Raw genomic sequence first — 18,979 nt, forward strand, 5'->3', positions numbered from 1 at the left:
TAGCTCGGAAACTTAAACAATCTTGTTTTAAAACAAATTCATTAAAATTAAAAAGCATCTGTAACCCTCTAAAATTTCGCAACGATCGAATCACGACCCCCCGACTACAATAAAGGATCATAAAACGGAACCTACTCCGACCTTCAACTAGCTCCCCAGCGAGGATCAATTATTCATGCTCAGCATCGCCAATTCACTTCTCGTTGTCGACAAATCACACGTTGATATCCATTGACCATCGGATTGCGCGAATGAATTTTCCGTTTTGTTTTTGTCTTCTTTCATTCCATGCTGAACAAAGTAGGATGCCATGCTCTCTCAGCTGGCTTCGTCAACGACGGTGCCAGCTGTTATTCTCCGCTACACGAGCTACGAGGAAGCAATTAGACTTCCTTTCCAACTCATGGCACTCTTTGATAAAATCTAGATCATTTTCCAATTATCGGTACTGAACAACGGCGACGTTTTGATCGAGGTGGATCGCGAAGGTCAAGGTTGGAATTTTTCTGGCTTTTTTTTAAATTTTGAAATGGAATGATTTGAAGGGAGGTTAAGAAGCTTTCTGGTTAAAAGACAGTATTAATCTGAAAGGATCAAATGGAAAACTGCAAACTGGTGTGGGTGGCGGCCTCTACAGAAAGCAAAAGCCACCCAACATTTTCCACCCGTTCCTATTGTGGCTTTGTACTACTTGGGCTAGCTCCACCAACTAAGCCACATTAGTCCACACTAGTTCAGCGCCAACAGTCGACCAAAACGGTTCGTCACAAAACAATCGAAAAAATACCGCTCGGGTTAAAGCGGTCTACGATCGCGGAAGCTGGAAGCTCCAATTACACGGTGTTCTGCAGCTGTGATCTTGCTGTGAAAGAAGTGATCGCACCGCGGAAGAAGCGTTTTCGTCGCCGTTGCTGCACCGGCTCAAGGATCTTCCACACAACGGTTGGTGCCGCCGCGAAGAAGATCGTATAACAGATCACCCCGGCGATCAGATCGGAAGACATCTCAGGAATCTGATCAATCACGTGTCGCAGGTGATCGCGATCGGAAGTGTGTGTTTTGCCAAGTTTCGTGAGAATTGCTAATTGGTTTTCGGGGTAAAAGTGTTCGGTTGGAAAAGGGCGCGAAATGATCTTTTGAGCACAAGATCGCGGCACAGTATGAAAGTAGTTAAGCTGACTCGCGGTGATCGTCGTGGTTCAGTTGAGCTTAATCCGTTTGCAAAGTCAGGTCCAGAATGATGAAAGTGCTGACGGCGACGGCGAGTGTGCTGGTTGTGTTGGCAGTGTTGCCAGCGATCACCAACAGTGATCCGCTGCGCAGGAAAAGAGACAGTGAGGGTGAAGTGAGCACGGTTGGGACCGTCCTGCTGGACAAACTGCTCACCACTACCGATTGGGACAACACGCTGGAGGACGATGAAGGAAGTGGGACGATCACGACCACGGTCGATCCTGTCGGGTCGTCGGATGATAGTGTTGGCATCAGTACGGTGATCGTGGAGAGCAAACACTTTGGGACGAAGAATTACACCTTTCTCGAGCCGAACCACATCCCGATCAGTGACTTTCTCGATATGGACGAGGACATGGATCTGGAGTTGCTGTTTACGGAGGTGGTGAATGCCGATTTTCAGCAGGGCGGTGGCACCAGCCCAGCGCAGAACATCATGGTAAGGTCGAGAACTTGCCTGCCAAGTTCAATGATATGAAACGCACTGTGCGTTTCGATTCATGGTCAATGGTTTCACTTGGAGTCGCTTCAGCAAAAAAAGGAAGGGTCAGTGAAACGGAAGACTTCTTTGTGTTTTATAGCGATTGATCACGCCGGCAATTAAATAAACATAATAATTTAACCGTGTAGAACGGACATCCATTCTTAGTGCTAGCCTTAAGTTGGAAAAGTGATAGTCCTAAGAGACACTTCGCATAGACGCCCTTGTTTTAATCTCCAATCAATTGTGAACCCACAAGCCAACCAAAAATTTTCCCACACAGCTCCAAATCGAGGACTACGACGACGAGGGAAACACCCAGAGCTATTTTCTACATTCATCGCCGCATTCCGAGGGTAAGTCTCGAAAAAACCTAACAAATCGTCACCTGCTCAAACGGCACGCACCTTAAGACAGTGTAAATATTCAAAGTGTGGTGCATTATGACACACGGTGTTGTCTTTCAGTAGCAGCAAAAAAAAAAACTTAAAGAAGCTTTGAAGGCAGCACGCTTCGGTACACCCGGGAAAAAAACACGAAAGGGAAAATGCTCACATAAACACTTTAGTTGGGCATTTCTTCGAGGAGGTGCACACTAAGCAGGTACTAGCACTAGTAGCACACTTTTCCAACTGCTTTAATGCTGCTTTATATGTGTCACTAGTGCTTTCAGCGTGAAAAAGGGTTCGCTTTTATGTGGAAATTATGGAAATTGGAAACAGAAACCTTAAACAGTCATAAATAAAATACTAAAATACATAAACACAACAATACAAAAACACGAAATTGACAATAATGACAAAATAAATAAAAAATAAACATTGACAAAATTTTCACAATTTACATAATTATAAAAATTGTCAAATTGTTAAAATTGACAAAATTTACAAAATTGATAAAAATTGACAAAATTGATAAAAAATTGACAAAATGACAAAATTGACAAAATGACAAAATTGACAAAATTGACAAAATTGACAAAATTGATAAAATTGACAAAATTGACAAAATTAACAAAATTGACAAAATTGACAAAATTGATAAAATTGACAAAATTATCAAAATTGACAAAATGGACAAAATTGACAAAATTGACAAAATTGACAAAATTGACAAAATTGACAAAATTGACAAAATTGACAAAATTGACAAAATTGACAAAATTGACAAAATTGAAAAAAATGACAAAATTGACAAAATTGAAAATGTTCAAAATTGTCAAAGTTGAGAGCCCGTAATTCAAACACAATGTAAGGTGATTAAAACAATTTGGGTAAATAAATCAGTCCCAATACTGAGCAAAATTGATAAAATTGTCGAAATTGTCAAAAATGTCAAAAATGTCCAAATTGACATAATTGTCAAAATTGTAAAAAATTACAAAATTGACAAAATTGATAAAATTGTAAAAATTTTAGAAATTGTAAAAATTGTAAAAATTGTAAAAATTGTAAAAAATATAAAAATTGACAAAATTGTCAAAATTGTCAAAATTCTCAAAATTCTCAAAATTGTCAAAATTGTCAAAATTGACAAAATTGACAAAATTATTAAAAAAGCCAAAATAGTCACAATTGACAAAATTGACAAAATTGACAAAATTTACAAAGCTGACAAAATCGACAAAATTATTAAAAAAGCCAAAATAGTCACAATTGACAAAATTGACAAAATTAACAAAATTTACAAAATTGACAAAATTGACAAAATTGACAAAATTATCAAAATTGACAAAATTGACAAAATTGACAAAATTGACAAAATTGACAAAATTGACAAAATTGACAAAATTGACAAAATTGACAAAATTGAAAATGTTCAAAATTGTCAAAGTTGAGAGCCCGTAATTCAAACACAATGTAAGGTGATTAAAACAATTTGGGTAAATAAATCAGTCCCAATACTGAGCAAAATTGATAAAATTGTCGAAATTGTCAAAAATGTCAAAAATGTCCAAATTGACATAATTGTCAAAATTGTAAAACTTTTAGAAATTGTAAAAATTGTAAAAATTGAAAAAATATAAAAATTGACAAAATTGTCAAAATTCTCAAAATTCTCAAAATCGACAAAATTGACAAAATTATTAAAAAAGCCAAAATAGTCACAATTGACAAAATTGACAAAATTTACAAAGCTTGCAAATTCGACAAAATCGACAAAATTGACAAAATTGACAAAATTGACAAAATTGACAAAATTGACAAAATAGACAAAATTGACAAAATTGACAAAATTGACAAAATTGAAAAAAATTACAAAATTGACAAAATTGAAAATGTTCAAAATTGTCAAAGTTGAGAGCCCGTAATTCAAACACAATGTAAGGTGATTAAGTCCCAATACTGAGCAAAATTGATAAAATTGTCAAAAATGTCAAAAATGTCAAAATTGACATAATTGTCAAAATTGTAAAAAATTACAAAATTTACAAAATTGATAAAATTGTAAGAATTGTAAAAAAATAAAAATTAAAAAAAATTGAAAAAATTGTCAAAATTGACAAAATTTACACAATTGTTTGTCAACACTGACAAAATTGACAAAAAAAAAATGGAAACGGAGTTCTTTAACAGTCATGATGACATATAAATTTTTATTTTAAAAAGATAAATTTACAGCATAAGATTTGCTTAGTTTCTATGGAAAAAAGTGGCAAAATTTATTAATTTACTAGCTGGCAAGAAATCAATAAGACTAGAAAGCTGACTCATTTTACCTAGCCTTTTGACATTTTTAATTTGTTTTCCGTTTTTTGCAAGATTTCATGGAAAATCGAAAGTCTTCTTAGTTTTATTTTTTATAAAAATACAAAAAAATACAAAAATAAAAATATTAAAAAATACCAAGAATTCCAAAATTAAAAAAATACTGACATACACAAATAGAAAAACATAAAAATACAAAAATACACAAATAGAAACAAATAAAAATAAAAAAATACAAAAATGGAAAAATAGAAAAACTGAAAAAAAGAAAAATAGAAAAATATAAAAATAGAAAAAAATAAAAAAAAAATTACGAAATTGACAAAATATACAAAAATACAAAAAAATACAACAATAAAAATATTAAAAAATACCAAAAATTCCAAAATTAAAATAATACAAAAATACACAAATAGAAAAATACAAAAAAAAAGAAAAATATAAAAATACCAAACTAGAAAAATATAAAAATTAAAAAAAGAAAGATAGAAAAATAGAAAAAAAAATTAAAAACAATAAAAAATGCAACAAAAAAAATCAAAAATTGAAAATTGACAATAATGACAAAACTTAAAAAAGTTACGAAATTGACAAAATATACAAAAATACAAAAAAAAAAACAAAATTGACACTAATGAAAAACAAAAAAAAAACAGAAAAAACAAAATTTATCAAATTGACAAAATTGACAAAATTGACAACATTGACAAAATTGACAAAATTGACAAAATTGACAAAATTAACAAAATTGACAAAATTAACAAAATTGATAAAAATGACAAAATTGTCCAAATAAACAAAATTGACCAAATCGCCAAAATGGAAAAAATTTACCAAATTGACCAAATTGTTAATATTGACAAATTGACAAAATTAGCAAAATTTAATATTTGACCAAATTGACAAAATTTTCAAAATTGACAAAATTTACAGCATTGACAAGATTGACAAAATTGACAAATGGACAAAATTGAAAAAAATTATAAAATTGATGAAATTGACAAAATTGACATAATTGACAAAAAATACAAAAATTTAAAAAAAAAAACAAAAAAATACACAAATGCAAGTTTTAAAAACAATTAACTTATGGAAATTGATGTTAGAGTAAGACTGTCACTCAAGAATCAATTATTTGTAAATACAACAGCTTTTCGTTGGGCGCTTGCTTCTAGAAACACACGGTAATGGAACGACGGCACAATCCGACCGGTTCACCTCACCAGACGTGTCCTCACGAGTTTCAGGCTTCTTCCGGGATGTCCTCCAGCGGCTTGGCGTGTACAAGTACATCGTCGACTACCAAAACGAGCAGAACCAAGGCGGCGGACAGGGTGGAGGTGGTTCCAAGGTTCCACATAGATTCCATCCGCACCTAATCAACACCCCCAAGGGTCTCCGGAACATTCCGGCGCACTTTGGCGATCAATTTCAGCCATCGGAGACCACTCCGGGCTCACCGTCGTTGACGTCGTCGAGCAAACGGCCCCGGCCTGGCGCAGTTCCGCCCAGGTCCTCGATCGGGAACTTGTTCAACCAGTTCAAGCAACGGATCAAGGCCATCTACCCCGGGACGGTCTGGTGCGGCGATGGCAACCAGGCTAAAAGTGAGAACGACATCGGATTTTTCCACCTGACGGACACGTGCTGCCGAGCCCACGATCTGTGCCCGGTCTCGATCGCCGCCGGAGAGCAATTCAACCGACTGAAAAATAATGGCTATTTTACCAGGTGAGTGCGCACACAATTCCACTGCCCAAATAAAAACATCATCTCGATCGGTATCAGCAGCCGTCGTAATGGGTGTGGACATCCACGCCGGAAATTGTTTTTGTGAATCGCTCACAAAATCACAAAAAAGTCTCAGCATGCCATGAAAGTGATTCACTAATTACATCGACTCTTGCAGATCTCACTGTGACTGTGATAAAGCGTTCTACAACTGTCTCAAGAACGCCGACACGCTGGTTTCGAACCAGATCGGATACACCTACTTCAATCTACTTAAGCCGCAGTGTTTCCGCCACGAGTATCCCAAAGTTGCTTGTACCAAAAAGTATGCAGTTTTCAGCTAGTTAGAAGAAAATGCTTAATTTTCTTTCTTTTTAAATTTCAGAAGCAAAGGCAAATGCCTAACCTACGTGGTTGACGAAACCAAGGACAAACTGTGGCAGTGGTTTGACAATCTAATTTACTAGTCCCCGAAAAAAAGGCTCAAACTATTGAAAAGCAAAACAAACCCGCAGTATACGAACCCAAGTTCAAATCCGCACACACACCGCGTAGCGTCGTCCAAAGACCGTTTGAAAAACAAACACACTATTTATTGCTAATAAGTTTTAAAATATACCAAACTACTTTTTTTTGCGAAACTGAAAAAGTCTAAAAAACAAGTGATGCCAAAATCGAAAGTCCGAAACCGCGTAACGCAAAAGCTTTTGTAACGACAAGTGTGATATAAGAAGGAGTCAGAGGAAAAGTAAAGCAGAACGAAATAGAAAAACAACCCAAATAAAACAAAACAAAACAATCACACAAAACTGTTTTCCTTTTGTCCTCCTCCCTCGCGCTAATTGACAGCTGTTCGTTCTAACTTGTTGGCGTGTGAGCGCCAGCGCGCGCGCAAATCGCAGTCGGCTGTGTGGGTTGCACTTTCTTCACTTGCTACTTAGCAGTAGACCACGTGGTAGTATGTTGGCGCCGCGGCCGGCTGTTTGCTGCCTGCGCGAGGTTATGTAAAATTACGGTAAAGTTCAATTGGTGTTCAAATTAGGGAAATGTTGTTGGTGAATAACGTCAACTCAAATATTGTTGTGGCAAAATAAGCTCGTTTAGGACACATTCTCCGGGCTAGTAGGGAAAATTTTGAAACTTAATTTTCTGGAAAAATTGACGTCACGCAAGAAAACAATGAAAAAATTATTCTCTAAACAAAAATACAAAACATTCTATAATAAAAAAAAGTAGAGCTAGCAGAATATTTACAGAAAAAAAATTATAAAACACATTTTTTTTAAATTTTTAGTGGTTTTCTCCGTTATCGCAAATCGAGTCGAGGCTCAAGCCAAAATTCTCAGTGGGTTTCTTTGTATTTTTATATTTGGATGAAACTTCGTCCTTGTACATATTTCCAATGTCTAAAAAAGTCATTTTGCATCATTAGTTTTACAATTCAAGTCTCTATACAAATTTTTGGACTGGTATCTAAAGAAGGAATTTTCTGATTGGTTTGGTGTCTTCGGCAAAGTTGTAGATTATAATTAGGATTTAATAAAAGTTTAATTCTCAAAATTCGTATTTTTTTAATTTTTGGAAATTTTGTTATATTTCTTTAGGGACTACAAAAAATATCTTTTGAGCCATAGATAGTTTAAAATCTGGCTCCAGACATATAAATTTTAGAAAAAATATTTTTTGGTTACATTTTATAGCTACATTTGGATATATATTTTTAATTTCGTTTCTTTTGGTTTTTTTTTTTGCATTTTAAAAATATTTCTCTAAAGAAGAGACCCTCCGAAAACAATATTTTTTATGAGCTGAGAAAATGTCCTGCAATTTTTTCTCAGATTCACAAAGAATTCGAATCGAACAAAATGATTTTTTTCAAGTGTCACTGACTTCGTCAGTCAAAAATTACAGGCTAATAAAGTGACGCTTGAAAAAAATCATTTTGTTCGATTCGAATTCTTTGTGAATCTGAGAAAAAATTGCAGGACATTTTCTCAGCTCATAAAAAATATTGTTTTCGGAGGGTCTCTTCTTTAGGGAAATATTTTTAAAATGCAAAAAAAACCAAAAGAAACGAAATCAAAAATATATAATTTATTTGTTTGATTTTCAACGTTAAAAAATAAATCTTTTGTGAAATTTTCTAATCTCTTTGATAAAAATGATTTTAAAATTTTAAAATCGGGTCTAACTTTTGAAAAAGTCAAAATGGCAAATCTATCAGAAAAAAATCAGGATGATTGTCTGGTAAGCGTCTGCCAGTTTAATGAGCAGCAAACTTTAGGTTGGACCTTTTTCTAAACCAATTTTTATTTTTAAATTGGTCGCAAAAATTACTTTTAAATCTGTTTATTTACATCATTCAAAAAGGGAAACCAACAAAATTTATAAAATTAAACAAATTTCTGATAATCGTGTCTGGACTGTATATTGAGAATCGATGTGAAGTATTCGGCAAAGTTGTATGTATTGATGAAATTTCATACAAAACAACATAACAGCCAATGTTAGGTTTTTAGTGCCAACAAAATAGTCTTCAATGTCCTATTAGACCAGTTTTCTACTGACCTTTGAAGTTTATTTTATACTTAATATTGCACAATTCTCCACCCTTGCAAATCATAACTGCACACCAAATATTTGCACACTTGAAATCCTACCCCTTCTCCCCCCGCTCGCCTAGAGTGGTGCGTGTCTCGACTGAGGTTTGTTGCTTTCGACCACTTTAGAACAGTTTCAAACTAGGGTGTGTGTCTTGGATAGTTTTTTTCTGCTGTAGTTTGAGGTGTGCGCTTTTGTATGGAGCTTTCCACAACTTGCACGATTGTCTAAAACTCTCTCAAATCCGCAATAAGAACAGTCCAAAAGGATCAAACTACATTTTTTAAATTAAAAAATCACAAGTTGGATATAACTTGGGAGTGATGCTCTTTCTAGAAAAAAAAATATGAGGTACTTTTTGTTTAAAATTAAGTTTCAAGTTTGAAAAAAAAAATGCTGCTTTAGTTTCATTGTTTGCGAAATTCATGTTTCCATAATAATGGCAACACTGTCAAATGAAATTTGAGTACTTGTACTAAGATCGATAAATAGCATTTTTGGTCATCTAAAACATGTCCAAAAATGTTTTTTTTTTAATTTGCGCAGTTTAATTTTGTGTGCGAAATTTCCAAATAGGAGATGGATAATGTGTGACTCTAATCACTTCTCATCAATAATCACAACTGTGATGGAGACGCCAATTCGAATAGAAGAACCAACAAGATATCGAAAAGCATTTATAAATGGATTGGACAGCAATCAAAAGTGTATTAAGATTTGAATAAATTAACTCATGTTGCAAATTGCCGCTCTGGTCATAAAGAAAGTACTCACTTATGCCAAATATGTTTTTTAAAAGCATTGATTATCCGAAGGTCTCGGAAAAATTCACATCGAATAATCGAAACACGTTAGAATCTTTTGCTCGTTTAACGTCATGATTCGAAATCCAGACACTTAGTAGCATATCATTTTCGTTATAGCTGACAAAAAATCATGTCATAAGTTAGAAATGAAGAAATATCATCAGGATGTAGTATTAACAGTCAGTTTTAAGAGAATGCATGCAAAATATGTCTTTTCTAACAATTTTCATCAGAATTTGAAAATTAAAATGACTTGTTGTGCTTTGAATCCCGGACACTGATAAAAGCTGATTCAAAATCCGGACACTCGTTTTTGCTAATGAATCGCACAAATTTGGACTGAAATGTTAGTGAATGGCATTCTTTAGGTCTCAAATAAGCTGTTAACATCAAAACAATCGATAGTTTATATAAAAATTTGCTAGAATTTAAGGAAATCAAAACCATAAATTTCTGCTTTGCCCTCCAGGTGCTTCGGACGCCTATGAAATATTTCACGTGAAATGTTTCGCATTATTGGTAATCTTATAATTTTATTTTATTTAATTGTTTTGACATTAACTTCAGCGTGCAAACAAACTTTAAATGAAAGTTGATGTTAGAATTCATCAAATAACACAGTTTTGACATTCATAATGCGAACTTATATCCAAATAATTGATAAAACAAGATGAAGTGTCCGGGTTTCGAAGCGTCCGGGAATTCGAATCATGACGTTATAATTTTTAAATTTTAGATGGCGGCTAAAATGGCGGTGATGAAATATTGATAAAATGCCTTTTGTCATTTAAGAGGCAACTTACAATTTAAATTGGACTAAAATGGGGTAGCAGAGCTCAAATATTATGCTAAAAACAACAAAAAAAATACAAAAAAAAACATTTTTTGTTTGTTATTCGATTATTCGAAGTCCTATACAAACCTTCATATACTCAAACTTCAGAAAATCGAAACTTCGAATAATCGAGTCTGTATTGAAATTTGGGCTGTCAGTTCCGGTTAGCAAACCTGTAATCAGGGTCCATAAAAAAAAGTTGAAAAGTTGATTGGTCAATTTTCGATTAATTAAATTCCTTGTATTAATTTCGACATCACCAAAACGTATTTTTCCTACCCTAATCAAACCCACACTAACATGCACGTCTGCGGGAATTAATACAAATACCAGATGGAGCCCCTCATTCCAACGCTCCACACAGATTCTCGATATTTTCTCCAGCAGTGTTGGCTCGCCATTTCCACCGTACAGACGTGTCCAAGTTCTCCGGAAGTATCGTCCCCTGAAAAACCTTACAAAAATGGTCAAACTTTTCGACAACATCAACGAGGACGTGTACAAGGCGTACGTCTTCTGGAGCACGGTCCTGGTCGTCAAAATGCTGCTCATGTCCATCCTGACCGGCATGCAACGCTTCCGGAAGAAGGTAAGAGCGCGTAACCTTGACCTTGATGAAAAATTAGCAATTGCATAAAATCAGGAAGGGGGGAGGGGTCAACCGATGAAAACGTGGCTGCTGCGATGCCGAGTTTGATTAGGTGTCTAGTAAGCACGGCGTTAGCTTGCTATTACGCAACAAGCCGCGCCATCGACAAACAAAAACAAAGATGGCCATGGAATTGGATGGAGCTGAACTGTGTGGAGGAGAATTGAAAAAGCCGGCTTGCTATGTTTCGTTGCGGTGGAATTGATAAAGCGATTTTACAGATTGTTTTAACAAATTGAGTCATGATGTTTAAATGATTTGTTTTCCAAAGAAACAACAAATGTTAGGAAATTGATGTAATTTGTTTTGTGATCAGCATGACTTGCAAGATAAAACGTTCCCAGATGACACGCACACCAACTCAATCTCCTATCCCCCCACCAGGCCTTCGTCAACCCGGAAGACATCGCGACGATGCCCAAGCTGAAGCTTAAAACCGACGACCCGGACGTGGAGCGAGTTCGCCGTGCGCACCAGAACGACCTGGAGAACATTCTGCCGTACTTTGTGCTGGCCTTCTTCTACATCCTGACGAATCCGGTGCCGGCGATCGCGGTCAACATTTTCCGCGCCGTGGCCGGTGCGCGCATCATGCACACCCTGGTGTACGCCGTGGTGGTCATTCCGCAGCCGGCGCGGGCCATCGCCTGGGCCATCCCGTACGCGGCCAGCTTCTACATGGCGTTCCAGACGTTGGTGCACTTTTTGTAAGACACTTGAAAAAAAAAGTGCTTAGTTTTTAGTTGGAAAATTTTAATTTTGGTTGGTGGTTTGAAAGACAATACTCTCAGGAAAAGTTGCAAAACAGTAAATAAAAAAGTTTGGAAAAGGTTTTAAATAAGTGTTTTCCTTGTTGTTCGAAGAATATCTGATTGTCTGTGTAATCAACCTCAACTCCAACCTAAATAATTACAATCTGATTAAATACCTAATGATTATCGTCGTTGAAGCTAGAGAACAGCAGGCCATGACTCAGTCGTGCCGTGTTGTTGTTTAGATATCTATTTATCAAAACTTCCCTTCACACTTTCTTTGTACCGACAAACCCGTTAGATATATGAACTAACACTCAAAATAGAGAAAATAAAATTGCACCCAAAAAAAATCACTCTAGCATGAAAGATCATCCAACCAAAAAGTTGCCCAAAAAGCAACGTCCTACCATGAATCTAGCAAAGCAGCCTCAGTTCCATTTTAACCGTTGAGAGACCATAAGAAATCCAGCAAGATGACCAAGTTCATTTTCGAAAACCTGGACGACGAGCTGTTCCGGACTTACGCATTCTGGAGTGCAATTCTGGTCGTCAAAATGCTCGCCATAACGCAGTGGACGTCGGAAATGCGCGGCAGAAAACAGGTTAGCGTGGCATACCTAGATGTCAGTGGCTACTAGATCAATCCTGCTTTTTTCAAACTTTTTTTTTCCAGGCTTTTCACAGCATTGAAGACACCTCGTACAAGAGTGCCACGTTGCAGCCAAAATTTGACGATCCGGATGTGGAAAGAGTTCGACGGTAATTTAAAATAAACCATAATTTCACATTTTTATAACAACAATAAAAAAAATTCTAGCGCCCACCGCAACGACCTGGAAAACATCCTGCCATTTTTCCTCGTTGCGTTCCTATACCTTATGACCGGTCCCAACCCGACGATTGCCGCAAACCTGATCCGGGTGGCGGCCGTCGCCCGGATCTGCCACAGCGTCGTGTACGCGGTGTACGTGCTGCCCCAGCCGGCCCGCTTTCTGAGCTTTGCCGCGATGTTACTCGCGAACGGGTACATGGCTGCTAGTTGTGTTTTGTATTACTGTTTTTAAGACTGTTAAAATTAAGGAATAAATATGAATTATAATAACATTTCAATATTACTTAAATGATGACCTCCTCTTTTAATTATTTATTTTGTTGTTTTTCTTAGTTACTTTTCATTGCGATGTTTATTGTTTTTTTAGTTTCTCCAATTTTCTTAACATTAAAAAAATACTATTCTGATTCAATTTTATCAATTAGGGTATTTTAACCATTAGTGGACCCCCTAGTAGAGACGAAGCACATTTTTCACAAATTTTCAATATTTCAAGTACTTTTTCATAACCCTTTGAACAAACAATGAAAACTGAAGACTTTTGAACAATTTTGACTATTTGTTTCATCAGTTTATTTGTTTTTGAGCAGAAAAATAACCATCTGAAAAAAAAATGTTTTGTCTGTTATGGACCCCCTTTTCCTGTAGTGGCCCCGGGTCCATAATCCGATTGTGAACCCGGGTCCCCTATAGGCGAACTTTTATTTTTATACCAAATTTAACCGATATTTGATGTTTTGATGCATGGTGTAGGTCTAATGATTGATATAATGAATAAAAGATGGATTTTGCTCACTTTTCATCATAAACAAATATGTTTTGTTAACAAATTTGGCTTTAAACAACGACAAAAACCTAACAGACATTTAAACACATTTATTTCCGAAAAGATCAGAGCAAACGTTTCAAAAACCACTGTAAACATAAAAATAATGTTAAAAAAGTAATTTTGATGCACATTTTTTCATATTAATTACATAAATGGTTGACCGAAACTAAACAATAAATTTGTTTACAGTTGCTGATTAAACCACGCATGTTTATTAAAAAAATGTTTTGTTCTTGATTTATTATTATAAAATATCATTTCAAACTGCAATTATGATGCTTCAGTTAAGTATAATTGACTATAGTTTTGATTAATTATATTTTTTTACGGCTTCAGCATTTTGGTACTTTTAACATGAAACAGCTATATTTATACTAATAATTGAAAAAAAAAATGCGTTTAGGTTGATAACAAAACGCATTAACTGTATGTTTAAGAGAAAATTTTGCTTAAATACACAGTGTTCTTCATTTCTGAAGGTTAAATTAACAGGGGTCCACTTTTGGAAAAGTTTGGATTTTCGTTGTCCTATATTGGACCCCCCTAATTTTTGCTCGAAAATGAGCAGTTCTTCGCTTTATTTTAGTAAAGTTCCTTAAACTTACATTATTTCGACTTGCTGAAGTTAAATAATCAGTCAAAAAATGCTAATTTTCATTTCCTTACAAAGTGAGAAGTTTTTGAAAATATTTCTATTTTATGTCAATTTTGTTTTGGTTTTGTTAAGTTAGGGGTTTTTTTTTTACATTGGGAAGCTTTTGTTAAAATATATTCGTGAAGTTTTGCGTTGATTCGTTTTTCGAGAACATTATTTACATTAATTCCTAGGAGTTTTCGCATCTTTTTGAGCAAAATTCTATTACTTTGAAAAACAATCGAGCATCAAATAATATTTGAATTATTTGACGTCTTTTATTGTCTTTTTCTTTAAATAAAATAGCAGTTATGATTTCTATCTGTAATTGAAAAAAAAAATAAAACTGTTTGTCTTTGCAATATTGCAACATACAGAAACTTTTACATAAAGATTATTCAACAAAGATTTTTCGTGAGCTTTTGAATTCCATTAAATATGAACAGGTAATGAAAATTCGTTTGAAAAATGCTGCAAGTATGTGTGAATTGTTGCGAGTGAAGAAAAAATTTTATGTTGTGAAAAATGTAAAGTTTCTGCAAACATTAATACCAAAATTATGACATTTGTGCAATGATACCCATTAGTTGGATATTAAAGGGGGGAATGATGTTCCTGAAATTCAGCCAAGGGGGGAATGGATCAATAAAGGTTGAGAACCACTGGTTTAAACCAATCGGAATTTGGAAATAAATTCTAAGTTTACTTGTTACTCTGTCGATATTTTTTAGTACTTAAGCTAGATTGAGGTCTCGTTATGCATATGTTTCATAACAACAAAAATATTAAAAAGCAAAAATTCAACGGTAACATTGCTAAATTTGGAATTTTATACATAAAGAAAAAAACATATTTATCTAATAGAGAACGCTTCGTTTCACTTCCTCCTTGCCACTTTCTTTATACCGACAAAAAGTTCAACTTTAATAAATGCCTAAAACTAAACTGGGCCGCAAAATGCCCTCAACCGTAAAGACTTCTTTCACCCCGAAAAAAAAATCGACTTCAGCACATTCAACAAAATCCGAAACCTCAGTCCCAACCGAGCCACTGATTGCAGAGCATTTCAAATTCGAGTGTTAAATTTTTAATTTCCAAGACACCAAAAAAATGACCAAAATTTTCGACAACCTCGATCCGGATCTATTCCGGACGTACGCCTTCTGGAGCACCGTGCTGGTCCTTAAAATGTTTGCCGTCGCCCTGCAGACGTCGCGGATGCGATTTAAGAAAAAGGTGAGTGCGTTTTACGACTTGTTAAAAATATAATTAAAAAGTGCAACACTAGCAGTTTATTCGATTTAATTCCAGTTAGCAATGTGTTTCTGGCAAGCGAAAAGTGTAACGAAATTTGTTTCTTTGTGAGTCTACTTGCATGCAAGTTCGTTAGATGGAGTTACAGTGGCGTTCGTAAAAGTTAGGATATTTTGAAATGTTCGAGGTCCAATAAACAAAATTTTAATTTTTTGCTTTTTGGGTATTTTTGAATGAATCAATCCTTCAACACGGTTTTAAAAACACCCAAATTGAATTGAAAATTTTGTTTATTGGACCTTTAAAAAAATTCTAGATATAGAGAAAAAAAATGAATATATGGAAAAAAATTATTGCAAGGTTGTGTACAAACTTCCAAAAAAAAAATTTTTTTTGTCATGTAGAGTTGAACAAAATTTTCAAGTTTTGGATTGTTTAGTGTTAACAAATTGATTTTTTGGTTTCAAAAATAACCCTTATCACTTGATAACGGACCGTCTTACCACATGCACGTCCCAAGATAAGCGAAACGTTGCCAAATTCTCGCCCCCCTCAAAAATCGCCCCATCACCTGTCAAAATTCGCCATCTCATTCGAATCCAAAGCCCAACCCATTTTTGGGGGAGTCCGGTTATCAAAGTAGGCTAGACGGACCGGACACCCACCACAGTCGCACCTGCGAGCACATACTTGCTCCTAAATCTAGCAAGTGAATGTGTTGAGGTCGTCGCCTACTTTGACGGTGGTGGTAGTGATGATCTACGCACACACTTGATCGAAGCAGGCTCTGTGCATTCGATGATCGATTCATCCACCACGCGGTTCAATTTTATGTTTATTCATCTTGGACGCGCTGTTTCTTGGGGGCAAAAATGCTATCCAAAATTCATCATGACGGTGCACAAACCGGAGCTCTACTTTTCGACTTATTACCGATTTGTCTTCTCCCCGCACGCAACGTTCGATCTTTCTCCCTGACTTAGGCGTCTCCTTGGTAGATAGTTGCTAATTAAGAGAGTAGGGCTTAAGTTACGTCACAATTATCACTTGTTGTGAGCAAGTGACCTCTTCGAATGTTTAGATCAGATCATCAATCACCGCATGAGCCTACTGCGATGACATGACCAAATTCCGCCAACTTGGATGCCTCTCTAACAAGAATTTCATCAAAACATTTCAGGCTTTCATCAACCCAGAAGACATCGCCCAGCTGAACGCAAAGTCCAAACACAAGTTGGAGCCCAAGTTTAACGATCCCGACGTGGAACGTGTTCGCCGGTACTTTTCCACGGAAACAAGTCATTTCTTCACACGCTTACGAGTATCTCCCCCTTCCACAGAGCCCATCGCAACGATTTGGAGAACGTGCTGCCGTTCTTTTTGGTGGCCTTTCTGTACCTGCTAACCGGTCCACACCCGCTGATTGCGACCAACCTGATCCGGCTGGCGGCCCTGGCCCGGATCTGTCACAGCGTCGTGTACGCCTTCTACCCGGTGCCCCAACCGGCCCGGTTCCTCAGCTTTACGGCCTGCCTGCTGGTCACCGGGTACATGGCCGCCCAATGCGTTCTGTTTTATTTTTGAGCGGGATTTGTTTTTTTTTTAAGGAAAATGAGTAAATAAAAATTAAACGATAAGTGTTTTTGATGTCCTCTAACTTGGGCCGGAAACCACACAGCCACCAAAACGGGCAGGGAATCATTCGTAACGCGGACCACGTCAGCGTTAAAACCACGCAACAACATCGTCTCTTATTGCTCAATTATGTATACGCCGCCACACACAATCGGGAGCGAGATATCACAAATGCAAGTGTACGTTCTAAATTAGCCAGTAATTCCCAGCTATGAATCATTTGCGATACCGACTAAAAACTGCACACAGCCTCGTGGTTGGAGGTTTGTTTAGTCACTAGTTAATTTTTACTTGTTTTCACTGTAAATCAGAAGAACTTCGAAACTCCTTAAAAATGATGTAAAATTCATATTTCAGAAAATCCCTGAAATTTTGCTTTACTAAAATTAAATTTACTATTATCGTAATTTTTTCTTTATTTTTTTGTCATTTTTCGTAAATTTTGATTTTTTTTTTAAATTTTAGTCATTTTGGTCATTTAGGTCATTTGAGCCATTTAGGTAATTCAGGTCATTTTGGTAATTTTGGTTATTTTGGTAATTTAGGTCATTTAGGTCATTTAGGTCATTTAGGTCATTTAGGTAATTTTGGTAATTTTGGTCATTTTGGTAATTTAGATAATTTTGACCATTTTGGTAATTTGGCCATTTTGGTAATTTTATTCATTTTGGTCATTTTGGTCATTTTAGTCATTTTATTCATTTAAGTCATTTTGGTCATTTTAATCATTTTGGTCATTTTGGTCATTTTGGTCATTTTAGTCATTTTGGTCACCTTGGTCATTTCGGTCATCTTGGTCATTTTAGCCATTTTGGTCATTTTGATCATCTTGGTCATTTAGTAAATTTTTGCCATTTTGGTCATTTTAGTCATTTTAGTCATTTAGGTCATTTTGGTCATATTAGTCATTTTGTTCATTTTGGTCATTTCGGTCATTTTGGTCTTTTGGTCATTTTAATCATTTCGGTCATTTTGGTCATTTAGGTAATTTTGACCATTTTGGTCATTTTGGTAATTTTAGTCATTTTGGTCATTTTGGCCATTTTGTTCATTTTGGTCATTGTAGTCATTTTAGTCATTTTGATATTTTTGATAATTTTGATCATTTTAGTAATTTTAGTCATTTTGGTCGTTCAGGTCAATTTGGTCTTTTGATAATTTTGGCCATCTTGGTATTTTGGTCATTTCGGTCATTTTAGTTATTTTGGTAATTTTGGTAATTTTGTTCATTTTGATCATTTTGGTCATTTTGGTCATTTAGGTCATTTCGGTCATTTTGGTCATTTTGATCATTTGGTAATTTTGAACATTTTGGTCATTTTAGTCATTTTGGTAATTTTGGTCATTTAGGTCATTTTGGTCAATCTGGTCATTTAGATAATTTTGGCCATTTTGGTAATTTTAGTCATTTTGGTCATTTTAGTCATTTTTAGTCATTTTAGTCATTTTGGTCATTTTGGTCATTTTGGTCAATTTGGTCATTTTGGTCATTTTGGTCATTTTAGTCATTTTAGTCATTTTAGTCATTTTAGTTATTTTAGTCATTTTAGTCATTTTAGTCATTTTAGTCATTTTAGTCATTTTAGTCATTTTGGTCATTTTGGTCATTTTGGACATTTTGGTCATTTAATTCTTTTTTTTTCATTTTGGTCATTTTGGTCATTTTGGTCATTTTAGTTATTTTGGTCATTTTGGTCACTTAGGTCATTTTGGCCATTTTGATCATTTTGGTAATTTTGCCCATTTTGGTAATTTTGGTCATTTTGGTAAATTTTGGTAAATTTTGTAAATTTCGTAAATTTTGTAAATTTTGTAAATTTTGTAAATTTTGTAAATTTTGTAAATTTTGTAAATTTTGTAAATTTTGTAAATTTTGTAAATTTTGTAAATTTTGTAAATTTTGTAAATTTTGTAAATTTTGTAAATTTTGTAAATTTTGTAAATTTTGTAAATTTTGTAAATTTTGTAAATTTTGTAAATTTTGTAAATTTTGTAA

At 35.0% G+C, this 18,979-nt stretch overlaps 4 protein-coding genes and 1 long non-coding RNA gene across 6 annotated transcripts in view; 4 read left to right on the forward strand and 1 right to left on the reverse strand.

The window, feature by feature from the left end:
• Positions 1–18,979, reverse strand: part of LOC128092475 (uncharacterized) — a 122,450-nt gene that overhangs the window by 76,321 nt on the left and 27,150 nt on the right. The window lies entirely within an intron of this gene.
• On the forward strand, positions 740–6,896 carry LOC120424281 (uncharacterized). 2 transcript variants are annotated; one of them, XM_039588351.2, is made up of 5 exons: positions 740–1,672; positions 1,998–2,070; positions 5,598–6,153; positions 6,332–6,478; positions 6,539–6,895. In XM_039588351.2, the coding sequence occupies exons 1-5, from the start codon at positions 1,238–1,240 to the stop codon at positions 6,618–6,620; spliced, it is 1,293 nt and encodes a 430-aa protein (XP_039444285.1). In that variant the 5' UTR covers positions 740–1,237; the 3' UTR covers positions 6,621–6,895. The 2 variants fall into 2 exon arrangements, with proteins under 2 accessions (XP_039444285.1, XP_039444286.1); XM_039588352.2 differs by having other exon boundaries at positions 813–1,672; positions 5,670–6,153; positions 6,539–6,896.
• On the forward strand, positions 10,771–11,882 carry LOC120424313 (microsomal glutathione S-transferase 1-like). The gene is made up of 2 exons (XM_039588397.2): positions 10,771–10,984; positions 11,429–11,882. The coding sequence occupies exons 1-2, from the start codon at positions 10,859–10,861 to the stop codon at positions 11,753–11,755; spliced, it is 453 nt and encodes a 150-aa protein (XP_039444331.1). The 5' UTR covers positions 10,771–10,858; the 3' UTR covers positions 11,756–11,882.
• Positions 12,033–12,863, forward strand: LOC120424312 (microsomal glutathione S-transferase 1-like). Its single transcript, XM_039588396.1, has 3 exons — positions 12,033–12,401; positions 12,473–12,558; positions 12,617–12,863. Exons 1-3 carry the CDS (start codon positions 12,273–12,275, stop codon positions 12,861–12,863), a joined length of 462 nt encoding a protein of 153 aa, XP_039444330.1. The 5' UTR covers positions 12,033–12,272.
• On the forward strand, positions 15,129–18,570 carry LOC120424309 (microsomal glutathione S-transferase 1-like). Its single transcript, XM_039588394.2, has 3 exons — positions 15,129–15,330; positions 16,529–16,626; positions 16,689–18,570. Exons 1-3 carry the CDS (start codon positions 15,205–15,207, stop codon positions 16,930–16,932), a joined length of 468 nt encoding a protein of 155 aa, XP_039444328.1. The 5' UTR covers positions 15,129–15,204; the 3' UTR covers positions 16,933–18,570.

Source organism: Culex pipiens, chromosome 1 (genome assembly GCF_016801865.2).
Source record: "Culex pipiens pallens isolate TS chromosome 1, TS_CPP_V2, whole genome shotgun sequence".
In the NCBI taxonomy this organism is placed as follows: domain Eukaryota; kingdom Metazoa; phylum Arthropoda; class Insecta; order Diptera; family Culicidae; genus Culex; species Culex pipiens.

What these genes read in the sequence shown, in the direction of transcription:
- LOC120424281 (XM_039588351.2), top strand. Translation starts at nt 1,238, where the DNA reads ATGATGAAAGTGCTGACGGCGACGGCGAGTGTGCTGGTTGTGTTGGCA. An exon ending in TTCATCGCCGCATTCCGAGG is followed by an intron (nt 2,071 to 5,597) that starts GTAAGTCTCGAA and finishes GCTTGCTTCTAG; the next exon opens with AAACACACGGTAATGGAACG. An exon ending in AATAATGGCTATTTTACCAG is followed by an intron (nt 6,154 to 6,331) that starts GTGAGTGCGCAC and finishes CGACTCTTGCAG; the next exon opens with ATCTCACTGTGACTGTGATA.
- LOC120424313 (XM_039588397.2), top strand. Translation starts at nt 10,859, where the DNA reads ATGGTCAAACTTTTCGACAACATCAACGAGGACGTGTACAAGGCGTAC. An exon ending in TGCAACGCTTCCGGAAGAAG is followed by an intron (nt 10,985 to 11,428) that starts GTAAGAGCGCGT and finishes TCCCCCCACCAG; the next exon opens with GCCTTCGTCAACCCGGAAGA.
- LOC120424312 (XM_039588396.1), top strand. Translation starts at nt 12,273, where the DNA reads ATGACCAAGTTCATTTTCGAAAACCTGGACGACGAGCTGTTCCGGACT. An exon ending in AAATGCGCGGCAGAAAACAG is followed by an intron (nt 12,402 to 12,472) that starts GTTAGCGTGGCA and finishes TTTTTTTTCCAG; the next exon opens with GCTTTTCACAGCATTGAAGA. An exon ending in GATGTGGAAAGAGTTCGACG is followed by an intron (nt 12,559 to 12,616) that starts GTAATTTAAAAT and finishes AAAAAATTCTAG; the next exon opens with CGCCCACCGCAACGACCTGG.
- LOC120424309 (XM_039588394.2), top strand. Translation starts at nt 15,205, where the DNA reads ATGACCAAAATTTTCGACAACCTCGATCCGGATCTATTCCGGACGTAC. An exon ending in GGATGCGATTTAAGAAAAAG is followed by an intron (nt 15,331 to 16,528) that starts GTGAGTGCGTTT and finishes AAAACATTTCAG; the next exon opens with GCTTTCATCAACCCAGAAGA. An exon ending in GACGTGGAACGTGTTCGCCG is followed by an intron (nt 16,627 to 16,688) that starts GTACTTTTCCAC and finishes CCCCTTCCACAG; the next exon opens with AGCCCATCGCAACGATTTGG.